The sequence below is a fragment of the Pipistrellus hanaki genome (genome assembly GCF_964339955.1).
Source record: "Pipistrellus hanaki genome assembly, chromosome: 19".
In the NCBI taxonomy this organism is placed as follows: Eukaryota; Metazoa; Chordata; class Mammalia; order Chiroptera; family Vespertilionidae; genus Pipistrellus; species Pipistrellus hanaki.
Genome location: NC_140521.1, coordinates 4,007,406 through 4,019,508, shown reverse-complemented (window position 1 = coordinate 4,019,508; position 12,103 = coordinate 4,007,406). Strand labels below are relative to the sequence as shown.

Sequence of the window (12,103 nt, the reverse complement as noted above, 5' to 3'; positions counted from 1 at the left end):
GATGATCCCAGTCATTGTTCTAACTTGCTTAAGGCTTGAACCTTTGATCATGCCAGGCTAGTTAGGAGCAGAGCTAGGATCTGAGCCTGGATCTGCCGAGGCAGAAGTAGCCCAGTTCCGAAGGCTGGCAGAGAGGCTGGGCAGAGAAGGCTGGCATTCTGGGAAACCTCCACGTGGGCATGAGCAGTGAATGATGCACCCTGACGCCGAGAAGCCGGGCCCCGGGGGCGCTTACCCCTTCCATGGGCGCAATGAGCAGGTCGTACAGAGCGCGGAGCGGGGGCCGGGCGAAGGAGCTCTGCCTCCGGGGAAGAGATGAGGTCCCGTCCTTGGTGGGTGACATCGTGTTGCTGGCCAAGCTCGTCATGCTCTGGCAGCTCCTAGAGAGAAGGCTCGTCATGCCTTGGCACTCCCCACACGGGGTTCCAGCTCCGGGGAAGTGGACACTGCGCACGGCCAGAGCTAACACCCCGGCCAGCGCGCTCTCTCTCTCTCTCTCACACACACACACACACCGGCATGGCCCCTTCTCCTCCCTTTCAGGTAACAGAACAGTGAGCACTGACAGAAACGGGGGAAGCCAGCTGCACTCAACAGCTCACATTTCTGGGGAGTTTTCCTGCATAACCCGATGTCCCAGAGTGCTGGTCAGAGGGGATGATTACATCCTTGCGTGGCGGGGCCGTGTGCAGGCAAATGTGGGGGCTGTGAGAATCAGCAGGAGCCACCACACTAGGGGAGGACAGTGTCCCAGGGCCACCCAAACTGCGGGCAGAGGCTCGGACAGCACAAGGAGCAAGTGGGCCCCAACCTCAGCCCCTGGGCAGCTACGGGACCCCAGGACGCACTGGCCCAAGGCCCCGCCCCCAGCATTGGGACTGTCTGAGGAGCACTGGCTGCAGGGCTTTGTTTTGCTTTGTTTTGCATGTTCCAGTGTTCGCAGGGAGTGCTGTATTAATAAGGACACGTTTTCAATCCCAAGGGCCCCAGGTTCCACACGCCCCACACACGAAGAACACAGTCGTTCGTTCATTTAAAACTGCTTCCTGAGCGCCAGCTACCTGCCAGGCACTGCAGAGGCCCTGAGGACCCGCAGAGGATATTCCCCAAGGTGAGCAGAGGAGCAGCAGGAGGGAAAACAAACCCTTTTCCAATGCGAGGACCGAGCTGCCCCATGCATCTCCCTGGCCCTGCCCCACAGCCTGGCTGGCATGGCCTCAGGGCAGTCCCCGGTGAGGTTTCTGCAGGGTAGTGGGCAGTCCGTGGCCTCTTAACCTTGATGGAGACACTGGCAGGTGGGGGTTTCTGTTCAGTCCTCACACTGCTGAGCTTTGCTAAGTTCCCTGTGCTGCTGGAGTGGCATCTCCTTGTCACCTAAGAAAGCCAGAAGGCATGTCCCTCCTGGGCCAGGCCAGGCGTACGGCTGTCACAGGGAAAGATTTAAGATTCCTCTCTGTTTTCCAGGTTTGGCTTCCACCCTGTCTTTCCGCCACCTGTTCCGTGTTCTCGGCAGTGTCCCCGGACCTCAACTGGAGGGTCATGAACAGCCAGGCTGAAACCCCCTCAGCCCCCTGCTCACTGCCAGGGGAGAGAGAGCCAAGGACTTGGGGGCCGAGAGCTGCTCCCTCACTCAGGAATCGTAATTACAAGCTACCGAGGACACGCCTGTCTCTGCCATCAGAGCCAGGGAAGCTCGATAGCCCGGAGTGACACTCGGAGGCTGGCTGGATCCACAGCATGCGGAGAGAGCAGCTCCCCTGGAGGAGGAGCGGCAGGCGGCTCTGCAGAGGGGAGGTTGGCGGGGACACGCACTGTCTGTGTGATGCGTTCTTGGTGGACGGGTCTCAGCCTAGAGCCCGCGCTCACATGGGGACCGCACAGTGGGGCAGTAGCAGGGTCACCCAGTGCCCTCCTTTGTGTGCCTTTCATGTCATGCCCTAGATGTGTGTCCGCTTGGACTCCTGGACCTGAGTCTGGTTACTCAGCCACAGACATCCGTGTCCCTGAGCAACCGGTGTGGCCAGAGGTCCTCATGGGGACAGATGGGGTTGCTCCATAAACCCCCAGGCTCTGAACTAAAAAGCTGGAGGAAGAGACCACAGCCCTACAGCACGTCCCGTCTCCCCCCCACCCTAGGCCTCCTCCACTCAGCTCCTCTGGGAACAGGAATCCAAGCTGTGTGGGGGAGACACAGGGCACGACTTGCTCCAAAATATCAGAACCACAGGCCCGACCCACCGGGCCCCTCTCTGGGGCAAGTCATTTACCCTCTGGGCCTCGCTGCCTCTGCTGGAAAGAGAAATGCAGCCACAGGCAGAGTGTCAGGATGAGAGAGAGACTGCAAAGCGGCCAGAACGCAAAAGGAGGTGGGATTTTAGCTGATGGGGGTGAGGAGGACAGGCCTAGCGGGAGGGCAGAGAAGGGCTGGATGGCCGTGGTGTCTTTATTGAAGAAGTGCCAGAAGCATCTAAAAGGGCCCCACCTCACTAACCCTCCACCCGCAGTGCTCCTCTTAGTGGCAGGCACCGAGCCCTAGAGATGTCCTTTTCAGTGTAAACAAAACCCAGAAAATGCTCAGCTGCTGGTTAAAAACAATAAATAAGCAAAAACAGCCAACCAATCTGAAGCAGTAATTTAGGTCAAAGACTTTTTCATCAGGACTCTGCCCCCTGAGCTGGAGGCATCTGTTCTGAGCAGCCCCAGCCGCAGGCAGCAGCTCCCTGCCCACTGCCCGGCTGCAGCCCCTACCTTTGCTGCAGGCTTGGCAGGAACTGCCTGCCTTTCTCCGCAGGGCAGCCCCCGCTTCCTCTGCCTTGACAGCAGCAGCAGGTGGGTGTGCACAGGAGAGCTGTCCCAGGACCACAGACTCGGGGGGCTGCAAGCTGTGGGAGCAGGAACCAATGCCAAGAGCAACGGAGGGCTCCTGGCCCCCCAAATCCTCCTGAGGTGCAGGTGTGGGGAGGGTCTCGGGCCAGGAGCAGGACTTCCCTGCACTGGCCATGTGGCCGGCGGGCCGTGTCCTCACCTCCTGAGCATTAGATGCCACAGCCATTGCCAGACTACAGTCCAAGAGCCCTTTCACGTGCTGTTCCTGCACTGACGGGGACCTGTGGTGTGGGCACGTCTGCCTAGAGATCTGCCGAAGACATTCGATAATTCAAAGCAGCCACGCTGTCTGCTCAGCCCTGAGCCTGGAGATCTTACAGACACACGGGACTCACTGGCCGTGTGGCTCCAGCGAGGCTTGTCCTGTTCTACCCCTTTTCCTGCTTATACAATGGGCTGAACTAAAGTTCTTGTCGGTTTCTTCTAGTTTTAAAAAACAAAAAATTTACTCAGGAAGCTATCAAACGTGGTGACACTTTTAACCCCCCTGCTGACCGATAGGCCACTGCCACAGCCCAAAGCCCTGCAGCCTCCTGTGCCCACTCGTGTGAGCATCTTTCAAGTGCCACACTCTGCCCGAGACAGCTGGCAACGCTGATACCGCCCGGGTCAGACCTCGGTTACAGCTGAAGGGCGATGGTCCTCGGAGCTCTAAGCCTCTGGCTGGCAGCGGTGTGGACACCTGCTCCCTGCTGGCTTTGCAAGCACATCCGGCTCGGTCCCCCGTGGAAGACAACCATGGGCATCCCAGCCTGGCTGGCTGCTCTCCGCTCAGCTCCCGGACTCGGAGGAGAGAAGGTGCTTCTACTTCTCACCCCGGGAGCCTGGGTGGCTGGAAACGCTCCCACCTGGCCGGAGGGTGAGGCATGGAGGGACTGTGCTCCCATTTAGGCACCAGCTCAGCCTGTAACACCACGTCCCCGGCTCAGGGCCTACGAAGCAGGGCTGCTTCCTCCTTAAAGTTTAAGGAACTGAGGTGCAGAGAAGGCAAGAGACGTGGACGAGGCCACGGATCATGCCTCCCTCCTGACGGGTGCGATTGTCACTGCGCCTTGTCAACCTTCTAGACCAGTGTTTTTCAACCGCTGTTCCGCGGCACACTAGTGTGCCGCGAGATGTTGCCTGGTGTGCCGTAGGTGCAGACAAGACAAGAATTTTATAATTTTTCACTATTTTGTTTGCTTAATATTTCATAATAGAGTAATTATAAAATACTTTCTTTGTGTTTATTTGATTCCTATTCAAGAGAATTACTTTATATATAGTCAATATAGGCACAGAGTTAAATTTTTTAACATTTTCTAATGGTGGTGTGCCTCGTGATTTTTTTCATGAAACAAGTGTGCCTTTGCGAAAAAAAGGTTGAAAACACTGTTCTAGACACTCTGAGCAACCTGCCGGCCCGCACTGGCCTCCGACCCCTGGTCTCCTGGCTGCTGAGTGAGGGTGGAGCTGACAGGCTCCTCTGCCCGTGCTGTTGTGAGTGGAGGCCGGCGCCGATTCACAACTGCACCACCGCACGGCTCCAGCAGGTGGCACTGGCTCGCTTTCCTGCAGGCCTGTCCATTCCCTGCCAGGGACTCTGTCCTAATTGACAGCCTAGCTCTTGGCACTTTCTCACACCACATTGTCTTCATTAACTCATTCCTCAGATGATGTTTATTAATCTACTTCTGGAGAAACATTCGTTTTCTCCCCTGCACGGCCATCTGTGCGGGATGGGAAAGGAGAGGGAGCGGGCGGTCCCCGTGCGTGCAGATGCAGCGCTCGGAGATGATCTGTGGAGCGCTATGAGCAGGGCAGGGCATCGGGGTGCAGTTGGTGTCTCTGGGATGATGACAAACACCAGGCGGCCGGGCAGCACTCGCTGCTCATGAATCTTTCAGGGATGAAGAGCTCCATTTCCCAGGCGGGGATTTATAGGGCTGGGCCTGCAGAAACCCTGTGTGCTGGCCTCACACACACATACGCTAGTGCCGCCCGCATGCAGCCATGTCGGGGACGGGTGCCTGCCAGGTGTGACAGCCCGTGGAGGGGACGCTGTGGGCGCCTGCGGAACACGGGCTGGCAGTCTCAGGCCCGGGGTGCCTGCTGGGAGACATGGCCAAAGGGAGCTCGGTGCTCGTCCTCCCGGAGCTTAGACCTCCTGAGGCTGCTGTGGGCGTGCAAGTGCGTGACCTTAACACTGGGACGCGGTGGGAGAGCCAAGGCCACATGAGTGTCTTCTTTCCCATGTGCTGTCCTCCTGACCTCAATGCCCCTCCAGGCACACGGGTCCCGTCTGGACACAGGGCTGTGGAATAAGCCGAGCCAGGACCCTCACCTAGGCACATCTGGCCGCGACACCTTTCAGACTACCGTAAGGGAGGGGACAAAAGGGGACTCAGCATGGGGATCGGGTGTGGGCCAGGTCGGGGCTGTGACGTGTGTGCATCACTGCAGTCCTTGCCACAAGGTTCCCAGCCCCTCCGCTGTGACCGGTGAGAGCATCTCACCTGAGGCACGAGGTCAGGCAGGGCCCTGCTCTCTGGGGAGCCCGGAGCCTACAGCTGCTGTGACCTCTGCTCCCTGTCCCCCAGGGTGACAGACACGGCCCAGAGCACCGTGTCCAGGGCTGGGCAGGGGCAGGAAGGAGGCAGGAGGCTGCTCCCGGTGGCGGTGAGCTCATTGTAGGGGTGGCTGCCTTGACTGGGCACCGCTTCCTCTGCCCAGGCGCAGGCCTCCTCACTTCTCAGGACGCCTTTGTCACACGTGTCCACTTCCAAATGGTCAGCGGTCCCTGAGGAGGACAGCGACTGGACCCACCTCTGTGGCTGCTGTTGCAGGGAGGGCCCCTGCCCAGAATCGCCAGCATGAGGGCTGGCCCGGTCAGGGCTGGAGAGGACACTCCACCCTCTTGGGCTGACAGAAAAGCAGACAGAACCTTGGCCTGGAGCCTCAGGGCCACCAACAGAGCAGAGGACGGGCCTGGCAGGACACCAGCCAGAAATGAATACGGAATCTCAAGACTCAAGCCAGGGCTGCGGCTGTAACTGATATCCAATCGGATCATCGGCCTGCATTTATTCAAAGGCTTTCTGGTATCTGGCAGCCAGAGAGAGGTTGTAAGGGGAGGAAGCATCAAGCTATTCAGTCAGGTTTGGGGGTAAAGATTTGATTCAAAAAGTGGTTGAATCACCGACTTTGGTGCCATCAAAACCTCAGACCCACGCGGGGAGAGAAAGAAACCCCTTACTACACAGCAGGGCCTGTCTATCCATCACATTCACTGCGTCCTCATAACTCACCCACAGGCATCTCTACCCCCCTTTTCCAGATGAAAAAATTAAAGGACCAAGGTTACCCACTAACTAATGAAAGGGAGAGCCACGTTTCAAATCCAGGTCTGTCTGGCCCAGGAGCCCACGGTTTCTACCCTCTGCTCTGTGCCTCCCCCAGAAAAATGCCCCGGCCTCGGACTACAGGACACACATGGCACCATCGGCCCAGGCCTCCTGGCCCACAGTGGACCTGGGTGGCACTGCACAGCTGCTTCAGTGTGGCCCCGGAGGCAGGCACCACACACACACACACACACACCCTCAGCACTGCTGTCAGCATGTGCAGAGAGGAGGAGACGGGCCTTTCTGAGGGCTGCTGCTCTGCCGTGGGCCCAGCCAGTTGCTAAACAAGAGAAGCAGCCTCGTTTTTCCTCACTGATGGTACCTGCCCTGGGCTCGACATGCACATGTGTTTTCTGCCCAAGTGCACAGACAAGAAGAAAAATAGTGGCTGCCGAGACTCAAAAGCAAAGGCGGAACAAAGACCAAGTCTGCAGCGGCGAGAGGGAGCTCTAACGCCAGGGCCCAGCTGCCTCCATCGCTCGGCGCAGAGAGGCGGTGCTGGCTCTGCTCCCGCGGTGCTGGGGAGACGGGTCCATGTCTGCGGAGACGGCCGACCGCCTCGCACACAGCCCCGCAGACTCACTTCAGGCCGCGCTGTCCTCACCACCCGGACGTGCTGCTGTGACACCGGGGGGTCACGCTGCCTCTGAGCCGCAGGACCGGGCAGAAGCCCCGCGGCCGGGGGAGCATTGCCGAGGGCCCTGGCCTGCACCGCCGGGCCCGCTCACCTGTTGAAGAGGTTGTTGCGGCGAACCATCCGCAGGAAGCCGGTGGGGTCCGTCACCGAGTTGAGCTTGTTGTTCATCTCTTCGAACTGCTGGTCCATGAGGTCCCCGGCCTCACTCTCGGTCTCGCTGCTGGCGCAGGCCCTGCGGGCAGAGCAGAGAGAGCCCGTCAGGGGACGCCCTGAGCCCCAAGTCCATGGCGGGCCGGTGCCAGCGCCCCCAGGGCCTGCCCAGCAGGTCCCCGTGCGGAGTGCCCCTGAGGCCCGGTCACTGCGCCTCCTTGGCCTCCAGCTCCTTCCCTCCCGTCCGGTGCTCCCCGAGGTGCTCCGGGTGCTCTGGCTGTCAGCCCCCCGGGCCGGGGGCTCCCACAGGCGGGAGCCGTGCAGAGCCAGCACTGCCCTCCCTGCGCCGGGTGTGTGCCGGACACAGAGCGGGTGACTGTCTGCAAAGGAGCCGCCACCCGCCTTGTCTGCGGGAGCTGGCGGGTCCTCTTCCGAGAGGAAGCTCGGGAATGGCCACCCACTCGGCCCAGCAGGAGTAGCTGAGCACCGGCCAGGCACCGGCACCGCGCTGGGCCCAGGGAGACACAGCCAAAGGGCACTGCCCAGGCGCGGAGCCAGGCTGCACCCGGGGCTGCTATGAGCTAAGGTGTGGACATGAGACCGTGTGACCGTGTGGGGACTATCAGAGGCCAAGAGAATGGCCTAGTGGAGCGGGAGCAGAGGGTAAGGGTGGGAGAGAGACAATGGTAGAGGGACGGCCTTGAACTTGGAAGGTGTTGAGAGCTGTCAGCCCGGGCTCAGGGCTGCTCTTCGGGAGAAGAGCGCCACTCACACAGGGCCGGGGAGGAGACTGGCTGTTACAGCACCGGCTCAGAAGCAGCCCGAAGCCCCAGGCCAAGCTCAACGAAGCCTAATTGGCCCCTCACACCTGCTAGAGCCCCTTTCTCGGGAGTTAGCGTAGTTAATACATTAATGAGCTTGGGCTGCGTTCAGCGTGCCAGGTGAGGCGAGTTTCCCATATGCCCCTGGGCTCTGAGGTCTGGATGTGGCTCCCTCTCTCCCAAGCTCCCATCTCCCAGCCCAGCTCTAATCCACCTTCCTGACTCCTCTTGTCACCCCCAATGGCCCATTAGTGTGACTTAGGAGTCGGGGGAAGGCTGAGAGTGGAAAAGGGGGGACTGACAGGAGAAATATTACCCCCAAAAGAACTTAGTTGCCTGGGAAGCTCAGTGACTGGAGAGAGTAAACGACAGCTGGCAGTTAAAACATGGCAGATAGGCACCTGGTGGCAAATAGAGGAACTGAAATTAAGTTATTTTAAGCCTCTAAGCGCGTGGTAAGCTGACGGTCAGCATAGAAACTTAATACAAAATTAGGAGAATGAACTGCCACGGACCTCCTCTAAAAGAATTGCTAAAGGAAGGTATTCAGAAGGAAAATGATAGCAACGAAGCTTCAACATACAGCTAGCCAACACAGGCAGGCCCGGGGGGAGACATGGACACATTGAGACTTCAGCGCTGCTTTCTCAGTGTCAACAGAACATAGAGATAGAAAATAGCAAAATACGGAACTGAACAAACCATCAGTCACCGGATACAATGGCATTTGGAGCGCGCTCCACCGAGGACCAGCAGAATACTGCCCGGGACAGCCACCCTGGGTCACAGCACACCTCACCTCACAAATTCAAAGTAATTCAAATCATGCGGAGTATGTTTTCTGCCCATCATGGAATTAGGTTTGAAAGTAAAAAGAGAAAAACAACAGGAAAATCTCCAAACACTTGGAAACTAAATAAAATAATACACTTTTAAATAAATAGCAAAGGAAAAGCCTCAAGGGACATTAGAAAAATGATCTGAACTAAAGAAAACGGAAAAGACAATACAAAATGTGTGGGATGTAGATAAAGCCTTAGAGCCCATCGATTGTGTAAAATACATTAGGAAAGAAGACATTGGAAATATTGGGGGGGACTTCTGAAAAGTATATGATTGGTTAACCACTATACTGTATAACTAAAACTAATACAAAATAATATTGGACGTAAACTATAATTAAAATTTTTTAATATAATAAAAGATGATATAAATAATATAAGCTTCTACTTGAAGAAATTAGAAAAAAAAAGCAAAATAAATCAAAGCAAGGTAGAGGAAATAAAATAATAGAGCAGCAATCAAAAAGACTAAAAAAAGCAAAACTATCTGTAAAAAAAGAAAATCAATGAAACAAAAAGTTCATTATCTGAAAAAAAAAATTAATAAAATTTATAAGCTTCTAGCCAGGCAGACCAAGAATAAGAGAAGGCAAAACTATCAATATCAGGAATGACCCCATAAAAATTCAGAGGATAATAAAGGAAGACCACAAACAACTCTGCAAATATTGATTCAGCACCTTAGATAAAATGGAACAATTACTAACAAACCGCAAACCACTAACACACTTCCAAAACGAAACAGATAACATGATAGTCCTATAGCTACTAAAGAACTGCATTCATAGTTGAAAACCATCCAAAGTAAACTCTTAGTCCAGATGGTTTCATGGCAAAGTCCTCCTAGCATTTATAAAATAACTGATACTGATTCCACTATCTCTTCCAGGTACTGGAAGAAAGGACGCCTTTCAACTCATTTTGGGGGCCTATTTCACCTTGATACCAAAAGCAGACAAAGATACCGTGTGTGTGTGGGGGGGGTGAACCCTACAGACAAACACCCCACAAATCACGTGGAAATAAACATAAGTGAAGTATTACCAGAATTCAGCAACATATAAAAAGAATTATATAGCAAAATTAACTGGGATAATATTCCAGAAATGTAAAGCTTGGTCAACATTTTTTAAAAAATCAATAAATGTAATCCACCACATTAAGACTAAAGAAAAAGATACCTGTTTATATCAATTGATGCAGAAAAGCATTTGACAAAATCCAACACCGAGTCATGATAAAAGCCTGCACGCGAGGAATGAGAGAACTCCAGCCCGATGCAGAGCAGCTGAAGCAAGCGTACGGCTCCCCTCAGGCCAAGGGGGAACGGCAGGAAAGCCCTCAGCTCCCGCCGCTCAGCCCGAGCACGTCCACATCGACACCGGAGGTCTCAGCCCTCTCCGCGCAGAAAGGCGAGAGAAGGCAGTGCAAGGCACACAGCTGCTCACGGAGACATGACTGTGCCGAGGAATACACAAAGCGACCCCTCGAACCACTGAGTAAGTTTCATGAAGTTGCAGGATACAAGATCAACACACACAAAAAGTCAGTATTTATATAAACTAGTAACAAACAACTGCAAACTGAAATTTTAAAAGTGATCCCATTTATAGTAGCTCCCAAAATAAAATACATAAGTATAAATGGAACAAAACATGTACAAGATCTGTATGCTGAAAACTGCAAAATGCTGCGAAATAAATAAAATCTAAACAGAGGGAGAGATACACCACGATCGTAGATTTTTGTTGAGTCTCACCTGAGGATATTTTTAAAGATATATATATATATTTTTTTAATAAGTTTTTATTTTTCATATTATTACAAATGTTCCTTTTTTCCCCCCCACCATTGCTCTCCTCCACCAGGTTCCCACCCCACCCTCTGCCCTTTCCCCTCTCCCCATTGTCCTCATCCATAGGTGCACAGTTTATGTTCAGTCTCTTCCCACGCCCCCTCTCCCCTTTTCCCCAAGATATATTTTTATTGATTGCAGAGAAGGGAGAGGGAGAGAGAGTTAGAAACATCAGTGATGAGAGAGAATCACTGATCAGTGGCCTCCTGCACACCACCTACTGGGGATCGAGCCCACAACCTGGGCATGTGCTCTGACCGGGAACAGAACTGGTTCATAGGTCGACGCTCAACCACTGACCCACATGGGCCAGGCCCGAGGACATTTTTCCCTTTGATTTTTAGAGAGAGTAGAAGGGAGCAGGGGAGAGGGAGAGAGAAACATCGATGTGAGAGGAATACATCAATTGGTTGCCTCCCACACATGTCCCAGACCGGGCCAGGGACTGAACCTGCAACCCAGGCATGTGTCCTTGACTGGAATCGAACCCGGGACCCTTTGGTGCGCACACAGGCTGATGCTCTGAATACTGAGCAGCAGTGGCCAGGGCATGATTATGGACTTAAAGTCTCAACAAAGACAGCAGTTTTTCCCAAATTGACATATCAGTTTAACATGATTCCAATAAACATCTCAAGAATTCTGTGTAGCTATAGAGAAGCTGAGTCTAAAATTTATATGAAAAGCAAATAAACGAGGCCAGGTAACACACTTTAGAATAGAATAAAGTTGGAGGAATAACACCGCCAGGTTTCAAGACTTACTACACAGCTACAGAAACAAAACCCGTGTGGTTTGATAAAAGTATAGACATATAGGTCAATAGAACACAGCAGAGTACAAAAATAGACCCATCTGAAAACGGCCAATTAATTTCTGACAAAGGTGCAAAGACAATTTAATAAAGGATGGTATTTTCAATAAATAGTTTAGGAACAACGGCATGTCCATATGCAAATAAATAAATAAATAAATAAATAAATAACCACCCACCAATTAACCTTATAAAACGCACCACAGACTTAACCTCACACCTCGTAATTAACTCAAAATGAATCACAGATCCAGATCTGAAAGCGGAACACTGGAACACTTTCAGAAGGAAACACAGGAGAAATTCTGACCTGTGGTGGCGGGCTTTTCTTAGACAGCCCACAGAAGCTTCATTCATAAGGAAATAACTGATAAAACTAACATAGAAAGTAAACACGTTTGCTCTGTGAGGGACACTGTTAAGAGAAGAAAAAAACAAGCTACAGACTGAGAACATTTGCCAACCACATAGCTGTGAGGGACTCGTTATGCACAACATATGAAGCACTTTCACACTCAACATATACAACTCAATTCAGAAAGTGAGCATACGCCTTGAACAACCACTTCTCTGGTAGAACATAGGATGGCAGACAAGCACATGGAAAAAAATCTTCATTGACATTAACCTTTAGTGAAATGCAAATTAAAACATGACAAGATACCACCATATATATATATATATATATATATATATATATATATATATATATGTG

At 53.2% G+C, this 12,103-nt stretch overlaps 1 protein-coding gene and 1 long non-coding RNA gene across 15 annotated transcripts in view; one reads left to right on the top strand and one right to left on the bottom strand.

Annotated features, from left to right (window-relative positions):
* The window catches only part of LOC311613829, a 45,358-nt gene extending 42,046 nt beyond the window's left edge, over positions 1–3,312 (top strand). For 10 of the 13 annotated variants that reach the window (XR_014793523.1, XR_014793524.1, XR_014793525.1 and 7 more), the window contains one exon: positions 1,465–3,312. This is a non-coding gene — a long non-coding RNA (uncharacterized lncRNA). Of the gene's footprint in view, positions 1–982; positions 1,112–1,464 lie in introns of all 13 variants that reach the window. The other 3 variants (XR_014793527.1, XR_014793528.1, XR_014793530.1) reach the window with 1 other exon arrangement.
* The window catches only part of TTC28 (tetratricopeptide repeat domain 28), a 319,835-nt gene that overhangs the window by 23,419 nt on the left and 284,313 nt on the right, over positions 1–12,103 (bottom strand). For both annotated transcript variants that reach the window (XM_084868121.1, XM_084868122.1), the window contains exons 13-14: positions 6,998–7,138; positions 236–380 (exon numbers count right to left, since the gene is read on the bottom strand). In XM_084868121.1, the coding sequence (XP_084724247.1) occupies positions 236–380; positions 6,998–7,138 (286 nt within the window). The remainder of the gene's footprint in view (positions 1–235; positions 381–6,997; positions 7,139–12,103) is intronic.